We start from the raw sequence: 23,615 nt of genomic DNA, 5'->3' as shown, positions 1-23,615 counted from the left end.
GGGTTGGTAGGAAGAGGAGGTTCATTATGTGACCTAATTTCCATCCCTCACATCAATTAAGAAAACTTTCTGCAGTGTTCACTGCCATACCACGCCTCTGACAGATTTCACAAACTAGCCCTAGCAGCACCCACTGCTATTTCAGTTCCAGGCCTTCTCATCATAACTACATCAGTGCACCTTTATGTTAACCCTAGCACCTCTGGGTTTTCCAGTCCTGGGACCTCATGCTGCCTCATCTGTTCCATCCATGAGCTCCCCATACTGCTGTGCCAATGCCCCTCACTCCTGTGCTGCACTCCTCCTGCTGTGATGGGCTGGCATCGGGGGATGATGCTCAAGGGCAACCAGCACGGTTTCATTAGGGGCAGGTCATGTCAGACCAACCTGATTGCCTTTTACGATCAGGTCACAAAAGCATTGGATGCAGGTGTCGCCGTGGATGTAGTCTTCCTGGACTTCAGCAAGGCCTTTGACACTGTCGACCACCCCATCCTCATTAAAAAACTAGGCGACTGTGGCATCGATGCCTACACAGTCAGATGGATTGCAAATTGGCTGAAGGGTCATACTGAGAGGGTGGTGGAGAACGGATCATATTCAACCTAGGGGGAAGTGGGCAGCGGAGTTCCCCAGGGCTCGGTCCTTGGGTCCACACTGTTCAATTTCTTTATCAGAGATTTGGACGACGGGGTGAAAAGCAACCTGTTCAAATTTGCTGATGATACCAAAATTTGGGGTGAGGTGGGCATGCTAGTAGTGAGGGAAAGACTGCAGAAAGACCTGGATAGGTTGCAGGGGTGGGCTAACAAAAACAGGATGCGTTTCAATACTGACAAGTGCAGGGTGCTGCACTTGGGCAGTAGTAACTGGCAACACACTTATAAGAACCAGCTTCCAAGGGAAGTGGTGCTGGCTCCTACCCTGGGGGTCTTTAAAAAGCGGCTCGATGCCTACCTGGCTGGGGTCATTAGAGCCCAGTTTTCTCCTGCCCAGGCAGGGGGTCGGACTTGAAGATCTACAAGGTCCCTTCTGAGCCTACTTCTATGATTCTATGACAAGAACATAAGAATTGCCATTTACTGGGTCAGAGCACAGGTCCATCTTGCCCAGTATCCTGTGTCAAAAAGGGTGCATCTACACATACAACTTATTCAAAATAATAAACTCTGGAGCAGTTTGAGTAGGAGTAAACTCTTCCTGGGTGAAGCACCCATACAGGTGCCTGGGACAGCAGCAATTTGAGTCAGGGCAGAGCAGTTTATGCTAGGGCAGGAAGTATGAATCAGCCCTAGGTTCTGAGTGGTGGCATCAGGCAACATTGGGGCTGGCTGGGGCATGAAGGTGCTGAAAGTGCTGAGCCATTTGGCTAGGCAGTAGGCAGATGTCTGGCCACCTGCTGGCTGGGCTGACTAGGCACAATTTATGCCTGTGGTCAGTATTGTCCCATATGTTTAATAACAGTTAGTTCCCCTGCTGTAAGATAGTACTGTCCCCAACAGTATTATCTTACGGCAGCGTTAATTACTTTATTGCAGGGGGTCACTTGAGCCCAGTTTCCCTCCTGCCCAGGCAGGGGGTCGGACTTGAAGATCTACAAGGTCCCTTCCGACCCTACTTCTGTGATTCTATGATTCTATGCCAGTTCTGGGCTTCCACCTCAAGAAACTCCACCAGTGCCCTTCTATGCTGCACTACAGCACTTCCAGCTTTCCAGTCCTGTGTGTGCCCTGCACCCTTCACCCACCTCTGCAGCCATGTTTTGGTACTGATCTTCATCTTCCTCTGTTATTCATCTTCTGGGGCTTTCTTTTTTTTAGTAGATTTCACTGTATAATATTGAAGTCCTTGAAGAAGTCCAAGATGATTTTAATAGAGTCTATCTAAACAGATTTGTACACAGGTAGACCTTAAATTGCCCATTTTCCCCTTAAGTCTTTTTGGTGCATTCCATGAGCTGGGATGGCATCAAAGCCCTTCAGTAGCAGTTACTGAACCATTAACGAGAAATGGGAAGGTGCATTCCTTAAGTTAGGCCCTTCCTTTTCCATGGTGGGCACTGCCACCTGAACCTGACTGTTTCCAGCAATGCTGGCCTAGACAGGGTCATGAACTACAGGGCTTGGATCTCGGTTTCAGTTTCCCAGCATCTCGGGGGTTCTAGAGATACTTATCCCTCCTTTCTCCATCATTTGGCGCTGAGAGAGCTGCCTCTAAATTACTTAGAGTTTATTCTGTGGAACCTACTGCCACTAGATATTAGTCATCTAGAAAAGAGTGGAGACAGCTACAACATCACTCTAACACTATGGTATCTGCAGGATCAGCTTCTGGTATCTTCAGCTCTTATGCTTTTCTGGCTATGACCAGGAAGGTTACCCCTAGTCCCCAGGCAAAATGCACTGTTAATTGATAGCTTCCAGTACTGCTCCTCACCACATCTGTCCTCCACATCCTGTTTCTTTACCATTCAGACTCCAAGAAATGTATGAAATGGAACAAATTGTACAAGCTGTTCTACATGTGAAAACCCAGCACTCATCTTAAAGCAGTATCTCGCTCATGCTGATCATTATTGATTCCTTGCCTCTCTAGGATTTTGTGCTAAAAAGATAAGTAGCTTGGAGCAAAATGTCCTGGTGCTCTTCTGACAGCACCGCATAATAGCAATGATGCTGCCTGACTTGTGCAGTTCAGCTGCCATCTGGTGAAAGGAGGAAGCCAACATAGCTGCCTCTCAACTGCATTCACCATAGACTACTGTTATAACATATAATATGTTGCTTATTTGCCAAGCTTTGAGTGAAAAGTCCTGGAGGAAGGGCTTTTGTTTCTTATGCAGAGTGCCACACAGTCCAATGGTGTTATATAGACTAACTGGGACAGATATTTAGATATGGATGAATGACATGTAGGGTAAAGCACTATTCTGAAACGTGGCATTATCCATTGTCAGAAATAGGGAACTCAATGAAATCAGTTATTGCATCTGTTCTGCAACAGTGGACAATAAGATACTACTATGGGTGGATGCCTGGTTTTCTCACACTGAAATAACTGATGAGGTAATAGGGGGCAATATAGGACAGTGGCGGGCGTGATCCATCTAGGCAGGGAGGGATGATTGATTTCTTCCAGTGAAGCAGGAACTTGGTTTCTCCTGGCAAAACAGAGAGTAGCGCACCCGCCTAAATGAACACAAGGATGCCATGGTACAGAGATCCCCTTTTACAACGAATCCATGTGCTCAGACACCCAACGCAATTGCTACCAAATGACATCACAGGGTGGTGTGGCATGGACCACGTTTTAACATTAGAACATGTTAAAAGTAGAATGTGTTCTGAGCAGTCGCATGGTAATGCTTACAACAATCTTATAACAGGCACAACCTGTGCACAGTATGTGTTATGCATGTTTTCTTTCCATTACAGGATCCTTCCAGTGCCCTACACCAGAGCTGACTGGAGACTCCAGTGCAGTCCCAGGACTAGGACTGGCAATCAGCTGGCTGTAGGTCCCAGCCCTGGGATTGCAATTGATTATATTGTCTCCATGAAGCAGTCCAATGTTAACTCAGCACATATTACTTAATACAATCTGGAGATACTCCTTACTGAAAAAGGCATAATTTTGCTACAATATGATAGCACTTAGCACGTGTTATCCCCCTGGAATGTGCAGATTCTTGTGTTTTAAGTACATTTAGCACATGCTAAGTGTCACATTCAACATAGCCCTCACAGCTTGGGGGTAGAATACTAAGCATGCATCCTTCAAAATGCATGCCCACCCTACTCCTGGGGGAGCCGTCAGTAATTTTAGATCCCTTATCCTTTCTGTCACCCATTCATATTCACATACAAGGCCAGTCCAATCCAGTGCATTTTCAAAGACATGAAAATGAAAAGGACATTTTTATTTCTTGCAGCAGCATCTGTTTAAAAAACAAAACATAAATGCTTACAACACCCATATGATTGCATGCATTTTTTATCAGAAGCAATGTTTTGAAGCATGAAAATACAGACTGAAATCTTCAAATTGCAGTTTCTTAGCATTCATCTGAACCAAAGCCAAAGCACTGTGCTGGTTCCTGAAACAAACAGGACTTGTGGGGCTGGTGTACGTGCATCTTCCCCATTATATAGCCCTGTACGAAGGCTCTGGCCTGCTTCTTTATGAAAGTGAGCTTCTAGTGCATCTTCTGAGGAAGAAAAGGAGATAGAACAAATTAGTCCTGGGCCCTCAGCTGTAGAACTGCAAGCAGTGAACAGTTGAGAGTGAAACACCCAGTGAAATGGGATGGGGGAAATTGTCATATTTCTGTATCTCAGTTTGTCAGTCCACAACCTCTCCCTGTCCCAGTTTGTCAGTCCACAACCCCTATCCCTGTCTGGTGCACAGAGCCAAACTGATCCATTTAAAGGAATAGTTACAGAGGGGCATTAGGTCAGGTGATTATGTAAGTAAATGCTTGGTAGATAAACAGATAGTGAGAGAGGACAGACAGACAGATGTAAAGAGAAAAGAATGAAACTGGCTTTTCTTTCCCTTCCATTGGTATAAATAAGGGGTATCTTTATTTAAGTCAGTGGAATCACATTGGCATAAAACCAGTACAAAGATAAATCATGGTTGCTGTATTTGTACGGTATAAACATCAAAGGCAGACATGCATTGATCCTGGAAACTAGACAAGGACCAACTCCTCTCTACTGGTTGGCAATGGATAAACTGTGACCTAAAATGCTGACCTAAATGTTTTCTATCTCAAACATCTCAGATTGCTGCTTCCACAAGCTCTTGCTCTAGGTGGAAGGGATTAACAGCTGCTTTTTTGTAGGTGTTTCCTGTTAACTAAAGAGACATATGTGATGAGAAAAACCTCACCCTGTATTTTTTTCCATTTAGTTACTAAGGCTACAAATATTTCTACATAATGGAAACATCATGGCTTCTGTTTGGCCACGCTAGAGACTTCACAAGCAACTGAAAAAACAAGAATCAACTCAGAAGGCCCCCAGATATATCTGATAAGCACTGTGAAAATAAGATAGAACATACAGCTGAATACAGCCCTAGAGAAACAAGCTTCTTTATTTTCTTCCTCTCTCCTTGCCCGCCCCCCCTGCTCCTGTGCCCCTTTTCTGTTTCTTTTGCTCATAGGCATATTTTTCCATCACTTGCCCTCACTCTCTTCTAATTTTCTGGTCATTCGTTTCCTCCTTGGCTCATCTCTGGACTTCTTCTTCTAGTGTCTAGTTTCCTTCACTCCTGTCTTATTGCTATGGAGGCTCTATATTGTGTCACATTTTACTCCTCTTCTTTTTGTCATGTGTTTCCTCTCTGTTTCTCTCTATCTCTGTCCCTCTCTCTGGCCATTGCACTTGCTTGAATACCAAGAAGGAGGGATACATGAAGAAAATGAGAAAGAAAAACTCTTTAAATAAGCATTTTGCACTTTAAAAAGTGTGGATGTTTTATTCTGGGGAGAAGGAGGAAGCTGGCCCCTATTTTGTCTGAGCCAGGTTCCCTCCAAACCCACTACCACATCTTCGAGCTAGAATGCACTTCAGCACTGGTGAGGCCACATCTGGAGTACTGCGCCCAGTTTTGGGGCCCCCACTACAAAAAGGATGTGGACAAATTGGAGAGTCCAGTGGAGGGCAACAAAAATGATTCAGGGAGAAGGCAGGTGACTTATGAGGAGAGGCTGAGGGAACTGGGTTTATTTAGTCTAGAGAAGAGAAGACTAAGCGGGGGATTTAATAGCAGTCTTCAACTACCTGAAGGGGGGCTCTGCAGAGGATGGAGCTGTACTGTTCTCAATTGTGGCAGGTGACAGAACAAGAAGCAAAGGTCTCAAGCTACAGCAAGGGAAGTCTAGGATAGCTATTAGGAAAAAAAACAACTTTCTCACTCAGACGGTAGTAAAGCACTGGAACAGGTTACCAAGAGAGTTTGTGGAATCTCCATCCTTGGAGGTTTTTAAGACCTAGCTAGACAAAGCCTTGGCTGAGATGATCTAGTTGGGGATGGTCTTTAAGCAAGGGGTTGGACTAGATGACCTCCTAAAGTCCATTCCAACCCTAATTTTCTATGATTCTATGATTCTAAGGGAGTACAGAAAAAAAGATTCCTCTCACCTTGCTCCGTAGTATAAGCCCCATCACAAACAACCCATACAAGATACTCTTGCAAAAAAGCATCAGGTACACAAAATACCCAGTTCTGGAACTTCTCTGGTACAACTCTGAAAGGCAAGGAAGGAAACAATAAATCCAAACCAACAGGGAAATGGAAGGTTTCTTTGGAGTCTTTACCCAGCCCTGTTTAGGAGAATAAATTTTAATGCTTATCTATAAACTCTGGTGGTGATCTATGTGGCTGCCTATGACTCGATCTCCAAGAAGGGTTATAATCCTACTGGATGTCACAAGGTAAAGATAGTTGGCCCTACCTGGAATAGATTTGAAGACTGCTAAAGAGAACCTAAGAATGTGAAGACCTCATCCTGGTAACTCAAGGAGTGAGACCATTCCCTCGGAGACAATACTAATCCCAGCACTCTCCTTTAAGGGATTGATAAGCATTAGGGAAGGGTGTGGACACCTCCGTGGGAGATGCTCTCCCCTCTGAGTCAGTACTGAATTTCCCACTAGATGAGGGGTGCACTGCTGCTGAGGGTGTAATGTTTTAGCAGAGAGAGAGCTGGAGTACTGAACATTTGCACATAGTAAAAGGATTTTTGTAGGTGTAGGCCTGAGCGCGCACACACCACCCATGCTCACTTTTGTACAACCACATCCACATAGGCACACACACATACCTCTGTGCACCAATAAACATGTGTACACACATATGCCCCTGCATACACACTTATACACATGCACATCTGCATGCCTGTGCATGCCCCCACATGCATGTTGCCACATTGGATACACAAGCACAGAAATACTTCTATATATCCAACATACATATGAGGCTGCCTGCACACACATATATAAATCCATGTTTCATGACAGCATGAACTTAAAAAGAGAAAAGGGTTTTTTTTAACTGACCTTCAGTGACACTGCAACCTGAAAGCAGAAGAAGAAGAGTGACAATTAGTACCTGAGTCCAGACATCTGTCCCACTAATAGAGAACTCCCAGCTCCCACAACTATCTGTGGGTGTGGGGAGGAGGGCTACATCTCTATCTTCCTGTTTGGAGGAGACCTGGTTTGGATTCCTTGGCCTGGTCTCAGCTTCCCAAGGGCTGGCGAAGGCTAGGAGTGTTGCACAGAATGGCTCAAAGGCCATAAAGTGCAGCAATGTGTTCTGGTTTGCAGGAGCCCAGTATGCCAATTTCTATGTTCCTATTCTTTCTTTCAGGCTAGCAGTGACCCTGGTACTAGAGGCCTGGGGTGCTGGGCATGAGAACAACTTTCTAGTCTTACTGCTACATCCAGGGCTGGGAAGGCTATATGGATCAGGCTCAATACCTTGACAGATTTCCTGCTTTGGACTCACCTGCTACACCTTGAATGGCTTTAGGATATATTTTTGGTGTTGAATCTTTGCCATAGAAGCTGACAAGACACTGGAAATTGTTCTTGGGGTTGAACCACTCCTGGCTGGGGATCCTCAGGCGGCTGGTCAGGGAGTACATCTTTGTTTGGTTTTCCCGGGTGGCATGCTCATCTGTCCCCACACCCTCTGTCCTCTCACCACCATTGACTATCCAGGTCACCTTGATGTGGTCGGGGTAGAAGCCTGTGGCCACACACACCAGTGTAGCCTTTTTCTTCTCTTTGATCTCCTTCTGTGATGGGGCAAAGATGGCCACTTCGGGCTCTGTGATATTGAGCCCATCCTCTGGAACAGAAAGCAGCATGGCCACAGAGCTTAGCACAAGCACCCATGCCCTCCCCTGTGTCAGAAACCCCCTCCAAGTCACCAATTAAACCATGTGGCAGAATAATCAATGAATGGAGATTCTGTGCTACCTTTTGGATTCCTCAAATGGGGCCCAATATTTTAACCCCAAACAGAAGTACATTTACATTATATTTTATACATTGAAGTAAATTTATAATACATTTTTAAATATTTTGGATCAGAAGCTGAACCTGTAGTCACTCTGTAGGTGCCACTTCCACTGAAGTCATGGACTTTCACTAGCTGCAGAATCTGGGTCTAGTATTTGGCATATATCAATACCAGGTAAATGTACTTTCTCTTTGTCTGTCTGTTTGTCTGTCTAGTCCTGTCCTGAGACCTATTTTTCTTTCATCACTTGGTGTATCGCAGTACATTCTCTTTCACTTCAGAATGAAGCCTTTAAAGTAAAGCTTCATGCTCGCTCAGTTTGATTTCCAGTCCCTCAGCAAAACCCCTGCTTTTACTCCCAGTTTGAAAAAGGGGGAAAGAAAAAAAATAGAGTGCAGCAAGACTTCCCAACCCCCTCCCACCAAATACCCCAAAGAAGTTTGGAGCCCAAGAGTAAGAAAACACACCCTATAGATCACCTTTCCTTACCTAAGACAGTCAGCTTAGTTCCTGTCCCAAAATGCTGCTCATATGAAGAGCACAGAGCCACAGAGATGTAGTAAAACTGCCTCTGCTGCCCATATAGCCTAAGGCTCTTATACTTCTTACTCAGGCCAAAGTCTGACTGAAGTCAATGACAATTTGCCTAAACAGGGGCCACAGGACTAGACCTGCAGAGTCTCTTCAAGGAATCAGGAAGAATCCATGTTGTACAAGCCCATTTGGCCATGAAAGGCATATGAGGCAGCTACTGGACTTAGGTGTGGAATAGATGATTCTATTATATTCAGCTTAAGTAGCTGAAAATCCCTAAATGCATCTAATCTTGTAACATAACATCATCTTACCCTTAAGACTAAGTCATAAAAGATGAATGAAGAGGAGGACGACTCACTCTTTTTTTGCATTAAGTATTTTTCAGGGCCTCTAGCAGGGTGGATTAGAATTACACTTAGGTGCCCAAATCCACTTAAGCACCTAATAAGTGGAATGGAATCTGGCCCTTGGATTCTGCACTTTGACCCTGCTCCCCATTTCACAGGGCTTATTGTCTTCATCACTTGTAGTCCTAAGTTGTCCTTGACTCTGCAGTGGGCAACTGCGCTTCCTTCACCAGGCAAATCTGTTCCTGAGTCCAGCCCCTTCTGACTCTCAGCAGCTTTTGTGTATAGGGTTCTCCTAAACTTTTGTTTCTAGGGCCTTTGTTTTTTCCTGTCTGTCCTGCCATTTCTGAAAGAACTGAACTTATTTCTTCTTTCACTCATATTATTTCTTCAAGAGACTGATATTTGCACAAGGATGGAAGAAGTAGCGTGTGACAATGAATTAGGCTCTGTGGGCCTCATGCAAAAGAGCTCAACTAAGATAAAAAACATAGTCAAGAGCTTAGCAAGTTGAGTGACAGGTTCTGTTCCTCACTCTGCCACTGATGCTGAATGAGACCTTGGATGAGCCATTTAACTTGTGTGTGTCTGTCTCCAGCTGAATAAAATGCAAGTCATGATGTCCAGTCCACCCACACTCATAAAGAGCTTTGAGATCTATGGATAAAAATATTCTATATAAAGGATATTAACACAGATTTTTGTAATCCTATTCCTCAACTACATTATTAATTGAATACATGCTATGAGTACTTGAGCATTTGTGTGTGTATGTGTGCATGTGGTTTAGAATAAACCTATAATTTGGCTGACTGAATTTTTTTCACTACTAATTTCATTGGAAAAACCCAGAATATTTCTGGAACCACATTAGAAGGAACCCTTCCAGCCCCAAACTTCTGTGAATTGGTGTGAAACAAAAATTGCTTCATTCAAAATTATTCACAGTGAAGATTTCCCACTTTTTAGTTAGCCCAGCCACTCATCCATCTCAGGGTCTCTTCTACTTGGCATAACAGCAGGATTATGTGAATTCCACCGGTGTATAATGTAACCAGGAATGTGTGAAATAGAATGGAGAACATAAGAAACAAGGCTGAATACTAGACACTTCCCTATGATGAGGGCTTCTCAGGCTGTCTCTGCAAATAAATACATTCTGGCTGTCTGCATGTGCACAGAATTAATGGAGAAAAAAATTGTTTGATTACTTGTGTTTTACTTTCTCTGCCTAAGCAGTGCAAGGTTATGCCTTGCTGTACGTACTTCTTGAGCTACGGGGTTTCCATGAATTGATTTCCATTGGGAGGCAGTTTGAAGGCTCTCTGCACTAGGAAATGTTTCCTTGAGTCACCATATGAATGTTTTCCCTTTAATTGAATTCTGTTCCCTTTATCTCCCCTCAGGACTCCACAGGGCAAATTGATTAATCCTCTCCCTCCTTGGTATTTACATTCATGTCTGGTTTTTTTTTCTTTCTTTCTTTCTTAGGAATCCAGCATGCTCTTCTTGAATATGCACAGCTGGACCTGTCCCAGGCAGGTTGGGGACATTCAGAAGAGAATTATCTTCCTAATCACATTGATCAGCCAGAAACAAACATAAGGGGGTGGAATCCAGACACTTTTAAAAATCAATGTTAATTTTGCCTTTGATTCAGAATTTTACCTTGGTTTTTTTTTTCACTTTCCTTTCATGAATCCTGCCTCCCCAAGGAAAAAAAAAAGTTTTTTGTTGGCTTTTGCTGTTCGGGGGAAATGCATAGATACTGAGTGTCTGCTAAGACATCTGACCCAGAGGCGTAACTATCTATTTCCACACCCTGGGCCAAATGGAGGGGGAATGTTGTGCAGAGAAGGGTTGGGGTTTCAAGCAAGTCTTATCACTTCCAGAGACTCAAAAGACCCCTGCTGCTGCAGTGCAGAGTCGTGTACCATGGTTGCAACATCCAACTCTGTAGGGGCTCAGGGATGCTGCTGCTGCTGCACAGAATACACCCCTCCCCTGCCACCGCATCCCTGGCTCCCAGCATGTTTGATGACCCTGCAGTGAGAGCTCCCCAGGGGCCACCATTCTCATGCCCCCTCTAAGGCTGTATCTGGGGTGGGTGAGCCTGTATCTGCCCCTAGTTAGGCTATTGACCCGACCATAAAATGAAATTTCTGTTTTCCCTTACCTAGAACTGTGAGTTGGGTCCCGTCTCCAAAGTATAGCTGTGCACCATAACCAGAGCACAGCGTTTTCTCCCTAGTACCAATGACCCCTCTCCTGGCAACAGGGCTCCTCCCCACTCCTTTACTTTTCCTTATTAAGTGTTCATCTCCTTTTCCCTCTCTGTCTCATCTTCTGTCATCTCCTCACTCACCACCCTGTGAACCCCGCTTGAGATCAATTCATCCAGAAGCAAACTGAGATAGCTGTCACCATAAGTTTGCTTTTCTATCCCAGACTCTTTATCCCATTTCTTTTTTTCTTTCCCCCTTACTCACCCAAGACGGTCAGCCGTGTCCCTTCACCAAAGTATTGGGTGCTTGCTCCAGAACACAGCCTCTGAGAGCTACTCCAAAACTAGCTCTCCTGTCTGTCTCTCCCCTCTGCTCTGCCCAAACCGCACAAAACCACCCTGCAGGCCTGAAGAGCTGGTCAGGGCAGAGCCCTTTCAGTGGATCTGGGTGAAGTCTTTACTATGTAGCAGCTGGGTCTTTTGCCTTTGAAGCAGTACAGGATTCCTCTGGCTGGAACCTTTTCTAGTTTTATATAACTCAAACAATGAAACAATCCCCATTCCACACTCCACTGCCAACCCCACAGGCTTCCCTCATTATTTAGTTTCCTCCTATTCATCCTGCAAGTATTCTGACCTTCACATACACATCCTAACTGAGACACTCCCACCCTGTTATGAAAGTTAGGTCTTTCACTCACCCAGAACGGTCAGTCGAGTTCCTGTCCCAAAATACTGGATGTCTGTGGAGCACAGCTGTGCATTGTAGTGCCAGAACTGCACATTGCCACACTGGGCCACTTCCCAACACAGCCTATTGTTAACCCTTACAATGCTGGCCTCTTCTAGAGCAGCAAGCAACAGTGTACTGAGGAAAAATTAATGTACATCCATCCATTCTCCATCTATCTATGCTTTTATTTAGCTATCTAACTGTCTGTCTGTACATGTCTGAGCAGGATTTAGAAGATTAATTACCTGCATCTACTTCCTAACGGTGACTTGGGTCAGATCTCAGATTTCAGATGACTCCACATCATCCTACCTTCAGTCAAGCAGCTCACTCCTGACTCCTGCCTTTAGGTTCCAGCATTATCAAACATCCCAGGACTTGATGCTTATCCTGTGAGCATCTTCTGCACCACTCCCCACCCTCATTACACTCCTAATCCATTCTTTTTCATCATGCATCCAGCTCCCTGCGCAGCTTTATTCTTTATGTATGTCCATGTCCCACCTCAGCCCTCTTCTTACCTCTTTTTCTGACACACATGACCCTTTAGATATTAATGGGACACAGAGACATGTGAGTTCTGGATGCCGCATAGCCCCTGCGTAGGTGTAGTCTAACTGTGGAGGCCTAGTTGGACACGGGGGTCATTTCTAGAGGAGTCCAGACAGGACACTGCATGAGCATGGAACATGGTTACCAGGGAGTCTACCAGATGAACACCACCATCCAAAATGCTGGCTGTTATTCTAGTACCCAAGAGCTTCCCCTTTCCTTCTCTTATTAGATGTGAGGTCTTCCTAAATTCTTCCATTCATCACAAGGGATTAGACCCATTCACTCAGGCTCCCTTTCTGCCTACCTGCCTTCCTTCCATCCTTCCTTCCTGATCTCAGTATCAGTAATCTTATCAACAACATGGCAAGGAAGAGCTACTCAAGTTAACCCATCAGTTAGCTGTACCCAAGGCGTGCCCAGTCGTCATGATATGGTTAGTTAGTTTATTCCTTTTTCAACCCCTCATCATCATCTCCCCCTCTCTCTCCCTCAAGACCTTCTCAGTATATTTGCCAACCTGTAAGTGCTGGCTCAGCATGAGCCACTGAGCTGATATCTCTTACCCAAAACAGTGAGCCTTGTTCCTTCTCCGAAGTATGGTATAGAAGTTGTACACAACCTGGTTCCCTCATACACAAAGCCTTCTCAAGAGGAGGCAGATGCCACAGTGGAAGAGATGTGCTCTCCCTCCTCTCTATTATCCGTACAACCTGTCCCTTCCCTCATCTCCCAGTGACTCCCCATCCCCTGGAGGAGCCATTCTGACCTCTGGCAATGGGGTGACCTGCCTGTTTGGGGTGCTGGGTACACCAATGGATATCTAGAACCATAGACTATGTGTGACCATCTTCCCATTCCAGTCCTCCCCCCACTCCTTCCTTCTTACTGCTCCTGACCACAAAGAATGGTGGTAGACAAGGATCAGTGGCCTGTCTGTCCTCCCAATGGGAACTGCATGTATTCTGTGTGTGCATGGGGCTGGTTTTAATTGTCCTGATCAGCGGCATTTCTTTCCTTGGGCTGGATCCCACCCCACACCTCTTATTCCAGCACCTAGCAGATCTGACTGCTAAGATGCCCTGGCTGCTCTTTTGCATCCTAACATTCTGCTTCCTGATAGCTAGGTGCCCCTAGTTTGGCTGACTGTATCCACTCACCTAACACAATCAGTCGTGTCCCTTGTCCAAAATTCAGTGGTGAAGTGTTAGAACACAGTGTGAAACCCCTATAGCCAAAAGGAAGAGCTCCCAAAGGCAGAGGCTGCCCCTAGAGGAAAAGCTCACGGGAGCCTCATTCCTCTGCTCCCACTGAGTTGCAGAGTCCCTGTAAGTGCTGTGTATAGGAGCCCTCACACAAGGAGAGTGGTCCCGATTGTGCTCTCAGAGCATAAGCAGCTCACTGGCTTGTGCCAGCAGGCAGCTGTCCCCCTGCTATGTCCCAAAAGGCATAGACCTATCCCTAATCCCTTCTCTAAGACTTTCCCTCCATCTGCTCATGCTATGACCTCTTGTTCTTTGTTTCCAAGTCTGCAGATAATCCCTTGTCATCTATATTATCCTCTTGGAGGGATTTTCAGACTGACCAAGTCTCTGCCACAACTTGAGCAATCTTTCAGCCGGGGGACATGACTTGATCTCCTGATGTCCTTCTTCAGACACTCCAGTCCTCAGCTACTGAACTGATGACTGCCTAGGCCAGAGCAGTGCCTCATGCCTGGATTAATCTGTAACCTCCAGATTCATTATATTTAGTGCAAGGAGGCATACACCTAGCAAAAACCCTTTTCTTTTCTCTCATCCCTTCCTCAAACAACTTCCACACTCACATTCTCCCCATATGTCTCTGCCTCTGCCATAGTCCAGTTTCTCCTCTGCTGTTTCTTTGCTCACCAATTCTCTGTTTACTTCTAAGCCTGTCTTGGGAACATGAATAACTAAGGATGGCTCTCTTCCGACCACTCACTGAAGTCAGCGTAACTGGTGGCCAAAGTTAGCCAGGGAGATTAGAGCTAAAATTACGAGGTTAACATTCAGTATGTAGAGGCAAATTTTTCCAGAGCAAGAATTCAAAATTTCCCTTTATTTGGCTCACAGATACCTTGTAAGATGCATTTCCTTACCTAAGACAGTCAGCCTGGTCCCCTCTCCAAAATTCAGCGGTTGATTGTTAACACAGCCGATTTGCTTGCTGCTAAAACCCCCGGGCAGCAGTCAAATGGCTGTGATGACACTGGGAAGAAGGGAGGATACTCCTTTGGAAGGCACATTAAACTGCTTGGGAGGAGACATTAAACTGAGTTCCCTTCTAACAAACTTTGCCAGGGCTTTCCAGGACAAGACTGAAGCCTCTTGGGGCATTTTTTGAAGAGCAGAGTAGGAGGGAGGCATGGTTATCCAGACAATATTGCTTCTCTTTCTGTTAGATGCCCCTGTAAAGCTTAGGATGATAGGAGAGCAGGGCTAGAAGGGTCCCCACAGGATCATCTAGTTCAGCCCGCTGTTCAAGGCAGGCTCACCCCTGACTAAACCATCCCAGCCAAATGTCTGCCTAACCAGCTTTTGAACATTTCTAAGTATGGAGATTTCACAACTTTTCTAGGTAGCCTGTTCCATAGCTTGAGGCTATGTGAAAGCTATAGGTGAAATGAGACCATTAACTACATTAGTTCACACAGTATTATATATTTTCTGCTATTTGAAATGCTTTGATGTGATTGGGGAAGTATCAGTCAATGAGAGAAAAACGTCTCGTCTTTCTGTGCCCATCTATCCCTGAATCCTGATCCATTGCAGAGTATACAGGTGCCAGGAGAGACATCAGGACCCTCCTGCCCGAACCCTCAAAATTGGCGTAACCCTTTCCAAGTGGCAACCTGCAGTCTACTCACCCAGGGGTCCATGACATATATTTCTCTTACCTAGCACGGTGAGTTTGGTGCCCTTGCCGAAGTACGCTTCAGAGTATGAACACAGTGATAGAACCACTACCTGCAAACACATACCCTTCTCCCAGGAGGCTGCTGTTTCTTGTACTCTTTTTGTACAGTTGTATTCTTTCCCCCCCCCTTCCTCAAGTCCTGAATCTACTCTGGCAAAAAGTCATCCTGTCTAATGTTTGCCAATGTCTTGGGATGTGCATGTTGGATTCAGATTAGAGGAGTAAGAGACAGAGAAGAGCTCCTCTCTTCCTTACAGTCCATTCTCTCAGGTTTTGTCCCAGCCCTGGCAGCCTGCCTGAGGACAGGGGCTCTTTTGCCTCTCTGCACCTTTGTGAATGGTTCTCATGCTCTCCCTAAGCTGCCTTTTAGCCAAGCAAGTACATTCATTTAATCCTGCCTCCTGAAGCTTTCAATTGACCCTACTCTGAAGTCCCCTAACTAAAGGAACCTCTTTGGCATAGGAAACACAACGGCCTGGAGAAAACTTACCGAGCACGGTCAGCTTGGTGCCATCACCAAAGTACTGCTGTGTATTTGCACAGTGCTATAAAGAGGTTTCAGAATCTCCTACCCTCAGGTATATGATTAAGAGCCCATAGGGAGTCTGTCAATTGGCCAAGGGGGTCTGGAATATACAAAGAGACTCAGCAAAGGACTCTTACATGAGATAATACATAGCGAATCTATCTGTCTACCTGTCTATCTATCCATGTGTGCCTGTCCTTCTGAATAGACAGGTCTTGGATAGCACAGGAATAGCACATTCTGACCCTTCAGGTCCCGTCCAGCCTGCAGACCGCATATTTCTGGAATTCATATCTGTATCCCACACCACAAACCTTTCCTCTAGACTCTACTCACAACAAATCTACACACCCAGTCTCTCATTTACTCTTGTCAAAAGTACTTCATTGGATGCCCTGTATTTAATAGCTTAATACCTTTTCCTTACCTAGTACAGTCAATCTTGTCCCGGAGCCAAACTGTGGTGGATTTTGATTCACAGTGCTACAGAGACCACCTCAAAATATGCCCCTCCCCAGAGTAAGGATGGAGGAAAGTGGAAAATGTCATAGTGATGTTAGTGATCTTGTCAGCACGCAGGTTGGAGTGGACTTGTAATTGAGGACAGTTCAAAAGGGTGAGAAGGTATTTTCTAGTGGTGAGATTGAGTAGCCAGTGGCATTGTCTCCCAAAGAGAAGAGGTGGAAAGTCTACCACATGGATACTGAAAACACAGTGGGGAGGAGGGCTTGATAGGGTATTTCCTACCCTTTGTTCCTAGAAGTCACTTACCTAGGACGGTGAGCCTGGTCCCCTCTCCAAAGTACACGATGTTGCCAGAACACAGTGCTGGTAGGCTTGGCAAAATCAACTACAGTTTTTTTCTTGGGGTGGCTCAGCCACCTGGCACTTGGAAATCCCACAACACAGCTCCCTCCATGAAGGAAGCTTTGAAAGGCTGTGGGAGGACTAGAAAGGAAGCGATGCAGAAACAAGGTTGCTACATGATGTGACTCTCACTGACGCCTCTTGCTTCTTCACAGAAGATGTCTGCCTGATGAGGATTGTCTTGTCCTGTGGAGGAGTCCTATAGATCAAGAAACCATGGGATGAGCTGAACGGGGCCTCCTATACCAGGACAGCCTCCACTGGGAGGGTTGGCTAGGAGTCTGTTTCCGCAGGCCTGACCCAGGACAACCTACAGATTTTGGGTGCATGATAGCTTGAAACTAAGCTGGCAACCCTTAGAGAAGCTATGGACACCAGAAAACAACGCTCTGCTGTGTTTTGCGCAGCTCTCCTTGTTGAGGGCATTCCCCAGGGACCTCCAAACCTGTCTGCAAAGGGAGGTAAGTTTTTGTAAAGGCCTCCCTGTAGAATGTATCATCGTGCCCTGCTGTAGCACTACATTTCAGCCTTCTACAAAAACAGCCCCTCCTTCAGTCCCGCCTCTGCCCCTGCTGCACTGGGAGGGGACATGTTGGGGACTGTGTTCATACTGACTGAGCTGAGGAAGAGGATGACGGTGGTTGGGGTTACCATACCACACAGACACCTGGCCGGATAGAGGCATTTCTAGGATTCCCTACGGCAGCAATTTGCTGTGCTGTCTCCCCCGCTCCTTACTTCCACTTGCTAAGAGAACCTAGTACTTATATCAGAGGAGGAGGGCCAGAGGAGGGGCTGGAAACCACACAATTACCCAAACAAGACACTTTTACAGAGACAATCATGCAGATCCACATAGAGACATGGCTTTGAGCACAAGGTGCAAATAGTTAACAATGAGTTGTACACAGAGACACAAATACACCTAAAAAGCACATGCAGGCATACAGATGAGTGAGGAAATAGGGGTAAATGAGTAGAGCAACGAATACCCCACAGCTGCTGAGTCAGGGCTGGAGATTAAATGTAAGTCCCATGGGAGACAGAAACATGGTCATTCTTGGCCAAACAACCCCCCCACAAATGTGTTCATGGTACTGGGCAGTAAATGGTCACAGGAAGTGTTATTTGACAAAACATGGGTAAAGTGTTTTCAGGAACAATTTTTTTTGCCTGTCTCTGGAAACTTGGACAGGATGGAGATGTACACACACTCACCAGAAGCCCTGGAAATGATGCAATCACATCTCTGAATCCTGTCTTAGTAGGCAGTGCTCCTCCAAGATCCCCAAGGTCAAGTACAAGTACTGAGAAGACACTAAGACCTAAATCCTCGTTACTTTTCATGCCTATGTGGGTGCATACACATTTGCTTTAATGCACAGTAGTCCATTGTACTGCACATTAAAGTGGAGCATAAAAATGTGTTAATATGCTAATGCACAGTAGAATAGGCTACTGCACATTAAGCATCACCTAAAAGGTGTGCACTTGTGCTACTGTACATTAATGCAGCCTACTGTACATTTATTTAGTACCTCATATTTAATGCGCATTAGGAAAAGTGCATGAATGCATGTGTAGACATGCCTGCTGGCAATTATATCACTGTGTAACTGCAGCCTTTGGCACTTATGTGCAGTTTGGGGTTGTCCATGCTAGTCTAGCAAGCATGTTCAGTTGGGCTGAGATCTGGCTGGGCAGCTGCACAGTTACATAGCATGGCTTAGGTATGTGCATAAGGCCATGTCAGTCTATTTTAGCCCCAGAATAACACAGCTAGCCCATTTTAGATGGAAGATAGCCTATCCACCTTTTAATTTGATACCCCACTGGTTAGGACACACACCCATGCAGCAAGAGACCCAGATTCTAAGCTCCCTCATCCAGAGAGGGTTCAAAATTGTATTTTATCTTCAGAGCAAAGCACTCTCACCACCTAGCTCTGAGCCAGACATCATCTAAATCACTTTCCCAGCCTTTCTTTTGAAGCTGGCCAAGGGCAGGAATTATATGGGAGGAGGAAACAATGAAAGAAGAGGGTACGTGGTTCAGTGACATGGGTGCTGTCCTGGGTTTTACCCTAGATCCTGTTCCCTAGTAGGGCAGGATCTTTCCTGGTGCTGTTTATCAATTTTATCCAATGAATAGGAAATGCGAAGTTCAGTGGCTAGCTTCAAGAGGAGGACTAGAGAGGGAGGCGGGCAATAAGAAACTGCCCAAGAAGTGGGTAGAGATGAGATGTGTATCCCTCTATAAAAAACACTCACCTTGAGCCATAAAGTGTTCTGTTTGTAGGGTTTAAAAAGGAAATGAGGTCAGGGCAACCCAACAATTACTCACCTTTTTTGAACAAAGTCCTGAGGCTGCTTCTCAACAGGAAAAGGGTTAGGAAAGCTGAGGGAGAGCTATGCAATGTGACCATGAAGAGCCTAGTATACACTGGCCCACTGTGGGAGTTGGACATCCTTTCTTCCATGGGAATGAATCTGATGATATCCCTCAAAATGAAATGATAGCAGTGAATATCAGCCTTAACTGAAAATGAGACAACCACTAAATTCAGGGCAACGGTCCAGTTCAACCCTGGAGAAATCTAAACAGGAACTGCAGTATATCAGGAGAGATGGGAACTAGCAGACAAAGCTGAGTGGGGCACCTGGGACAGGAATAATGTGGGGAGCTGCAGAGCAGGACTGGAGGACACTAGCAGAGCATTGTGGGGAGCCTAAGCCTAGAATAGTAATGGAGCAGGGGCCTGCGGGGAAGGACCAAGGGGCAGAGGCATAACTGGTAATGTTTGCAACCTGGTCAGCTGCTGCAGGTTGAGGCGTCAGCATGGCCAGCAGCCAAGGAGTTAATGAAGCAGCTGTTAGGTGCAGGGACCCTGTCCCTGCCATCCAATGCAGCCCCCCTGTGGCTCATCCCCATTGACCATGCAGTCAAGGTAGTGGTTGCAGCAAGGGGTTATATTAACCTCTTGGCTGCATTGACACCCTCTCCCACAGCAGTGGGGGTCCCTGAGTTCTATGAGTATGGTAAAGGGACTAGAGCTGATGAGGAGACTAGGGACATGAGCTCCCAGCTGCTCCACCTGCAGAGGCAGTCCCACTATCTTAATGTCACCAATTCTAGTCACCAGCGGCAAGGGACAGCCCTAGATTTGGTGGCAGAGTATAATAAATTGGGATGCTATTATTGTTTAACTGCACGATTAAAATTGTGATTAATAGCAACTTTTTTAAATCTCGCAATTAATTATGATTATTTTTTTAATCATTTGACAGCCCTAATGTTTATACATGAGAAGTCACGCTACCTGATTGATTAATCCTGTTTTGGCATCAGACTACGAAACTATGCATGGATGGAAATCAAGGCTTTACGCAGTGCTGCTATTGTGCTGCCATCTCCTGGTACATGGAGCTCCTGGCTTAGATCATTGAGTAGGGAAAGGAGAGCCCAGTTTCTATGATCCATTTAGACCCCTCTGAGAAGGGAGGGTGGGAAGCGCGTAGGGTCAGAAATGGTGTCATGTCTAGGGGCAGGTTTTCTGATGTGTGTCACGCGCAGGGGCTTGCACAACAGTTGTGAAAGCAGTGTCAAGGTATGTGACACCCTGTTTATTGTTTGTACACCACAGAGAAAGCAACTGTCCTAGACAGGCCTCCAGAGAGAAGAAGACCTGCCTTGCCTGACAGGCAGAACATACAGTGACTTCCCAGTCACTCAAGCCTCCAAACGTTTAACCGCATGCAAAATTCAGCCCCCAAGAGCTTTGCAATCGGAACTGCCTCTGCCTTTTTCATTGTGCCTTGGTGTAATATTAAACCCTGCTCTCCACATCCGCTGTGCTCTCTGCCCCTCACCACATCCTCTCAGCTCTCGGCTTCTCTAAGCTCTGCCTCCTTCCATCTTCAGACAACTTGACTTGAGTGAAGTTGACTTGCTCGTGCTGTGAGAAGTCAGGACTTCAATAGATTTTCAAGGAAAAAGACCACTGGTTTGGGAAATGGTCTGAGTGTCTTTTTTGGGTAGCATTGACTGAAAAGCCTTAACAATGGGTGTTAAGGGGCACGCTGCTGTGGAGATGGGTACATGTGGCTCAGTAGGACACACTCTTAATCAGTACTGGCCTAAGCGTCTCATTACAGTCCTAGAGGAAAAGATCTGTCTGGTACAAGTGGTCAAACCAAGGTCCAAACTATTTCCAACCACTGAAAATCCCAGGCCAAGCAGTTGCAGGGCTACCTACTTTATAGTGGACTAGCCCACTTTTGTGGTGTTTCATGCAACATGCTCCTATCAGGGACCATCACTCACCATCCCATCCTACATGTGCCTCTGTGGCATCAGGAGGCTGCTGCATAGACCCATTCTCCCTTTGCCTAGCTGTCCTGTTCTCCCTTTCTATCTTCTGATGTATGCATCCCAGGAGGTTCTTCATGACAGTCATGCACTTCCTGGTACAGGCCACCATTACCCTTTGGTCAGTTGTGCAGAGCCAGCTGACACAGTTCCTTTATGGGCAATGGAAAACCATACCACTAGGAGGGTGTTGTTGAAAAGTGGCCTTTTGGTAGAGGTGGCCTGTACAGTCAACCCTAAGTCATAGAATTATAGACAATGAGATTGGGAAGGAACCTCAGGAGGTCATCTAGTTCAGTCCTTCCCCTTGAGGGATTCCAGTCAGTAAAAAGCTCCATTTATTCTCTGCTCAGCTTCATTTCAGGCAAAGGAATGGGACACACAAATAAAATGAACTATCTGGAGAAAATAACAGCTGAGTCAGTAGATGGACAGTTGCTGTAGGTCACCAGAGCCATGTAAAGCAGCCAAAGCATACTCTCTGGTTCAGTGTTTCTTCCTTCTTACATACTAACAGAACATTGTCTTAAACCATGTGTAGCTGCCACCCCAGTACTCTCTGCATCTGGTTCAAAGAGACCCATTTCCCTTAGATTTCTAGAAAGCAGAAATGTAAAAGCCCTGATGCAGTAGGTTGGTACCTTGCCTGGATTGTTCTGCAAGATCTATCCTGTAGCACATGAGTCAAGTGATGGGGTTCCACCTTTTGCTCACAAAAGCCATTCAACTTAAAATCACTTGTGTTAGGAAACATTGTTTGATGGTCTATCAAAATAGTCCCTTCTACTTACATTCACTCCATAAACCATACAATCTCCTCAGAAAGCTAAAGTCCTCTCCTCTTCTCAGGATGTATGCCCATTTTTTGATGCATGTAGAAAGTCAGTCAATGTATGGCAAGGAGAAAGTTCATTATTTTTTAAACTTTTCTTCATGTGTTTAGAAGACTCTCAAATAGAAACATTTCTGTTGGATAGCAGGAAGTCTTTCCTAACAGTGACTGTCTGTTTGGCTGCAAAAGACATGGCCTTTCTTCTGAGTATGCAGAACATAACCCTGGCATGAAAAAGAGGGACCAGGCTGTAGGTCTTGGCCCTTGACTAGCATGCTCAGTTCCCACTGTCGCTTTGAATGAGTGCTCTGCCACTACCAACCCAATCAGAAACCAATGGGACAGCTTACCTTAGCTTTCCACATCAGAGCACTCACAAGGAAGGCATAGAGTACAGCTTTCCCCAAAAGTATCACATAAGTGAGCCTTGCAGAGTTTCCAAATTGCAGATAGGACTCTGTGAGTCATAAAGTGGTGATTTAAACAATTACTGTATAAACAGACGTGTATGAATCTAGTGTCAACTTTCCAAATAAATCTTCAGTGAGGAACAGTATCTTATCATACATACATGGCTCCCACAAGAACCCAGTTAAATCTGAATCACATGGTTTGGGGCTTTGTCATGTTCATGATTTTCATTGGCTTTGTAAATGCCTTTAATGCCTTATGAAGCCATCCGTGTAGCCAAATATTAGGGTCTGGCCTTTGGCTGGTATTACCACCATTTGGGAATTGCAGTACTGTTGAGAGACTAAACCCGATACTCACAAATTGCTCCCTGAAGTATTAAAGGAGTAAGTAAAAGATGCAGACCCTCACAAGTAAACATGAATGCATAGAGCAAAGAAGACTCAGCAGACACCCATTTTGAAAAGGGCATTTAGCAGGTCATGGCAACAGTCTTGGGTTTGATCTAAGATCCTAATATTACTATTATTTAGCCACGTGGACAATATATCTTCCATTCATGGGCTTTGTGCTAAGGATGAGAGAAGCTGGCAACTCACTATGCTGTTTTTAATTATAGTAAAGAGAGGGGAAGAGGAAGGGAGAAAATTTGTCTGGATGAGGAAAGCCTTACAAAAAATTAGAAGGGGAGAAAATGGAGTAGACATACAAACACATATATTTACATGTGTGCATGCATGCACACACACATGCTCAAGAAGAACACTTTCTGTCATATGCAGATTTTTACCTTTTTTTTAGTTTTCTTCACCTAAAATACAGGACATTTTAGGTCAGAAGTGCATGTTTTCTGTTTTTGATCAATAGAAGGGTTAATAAAGGAAACATTTCCCCTCCCTTCCCCACCCATATTTCTGGAGCAAGTCTTAGTGAGTAGAAGAGGCATTTGAATTCCCAGAGAGAGACATGCAGTGAAAGACGACACTTATCAGCAGGGATGCTGCATCCTGTAAGAGAAAGAAAAGGATATAAGTCACACCTTTTCACAAAATTTGCAGAATAGAGACATTGGGGTTTCTGAACTGTTGTACATAGATGATATTAAATTATTCTTACTCATCATATTGAGACTGTAGTTATCAGAACATTTCCTAATTAAGTTCATAGATTCATAGATGTTAGGGTCGGAAGGGACCTCAATAGATCATTGAGTCCGACCCCCTGCATAAGCAGGAAAGAGT

At 45.2% G+C, this 23,615-nt stretch overlaps 1 gene segment (V, D, J or C); it reads right to left on the bottom strand.

Moving 5' to 3' along the window:
- Window positions 1-4,055: 4,055 nt before the first annotated feature.
- Window positions 4,056-23,615, bottom strand: part of LOC102373252 — a 322,638-nt gene continuing 303,078 nt past the window's right edge. The window contains 5 exon segments of the C gene segment in view: window positions 4,056-4,207; window positions 6,150-6,256; window positions 7,068-7,085; window positions 7,519-7,863; window positions 11,411-11,455. Of these exon segments, the coding sequence occupies window positions 4,196-4,207; window positions 6,150-6,256; window positions 7,068-7,085; window positions 7,519-7,863; window positions 11,411-11,455 (527 nt within the window).

The sequence above is a fragment of the Alligator sinensis genome, unplaced genomic scaffold (genome assembly GCF_000455745.1).
Source record: "Alligator sinensis unplaced genomic scaffold, ASM45574v1 scaffold653_1, whole genome shotgun sequence".
Lineage (NCBI taxonomy): Eukaryota > Metazoa > Chordata > Crocodylia > Alligatoridae > Alligator > Alligator sinensis.
This window is presented reverse-complemented; position numbering and strand designations above follow the sequence as displayed.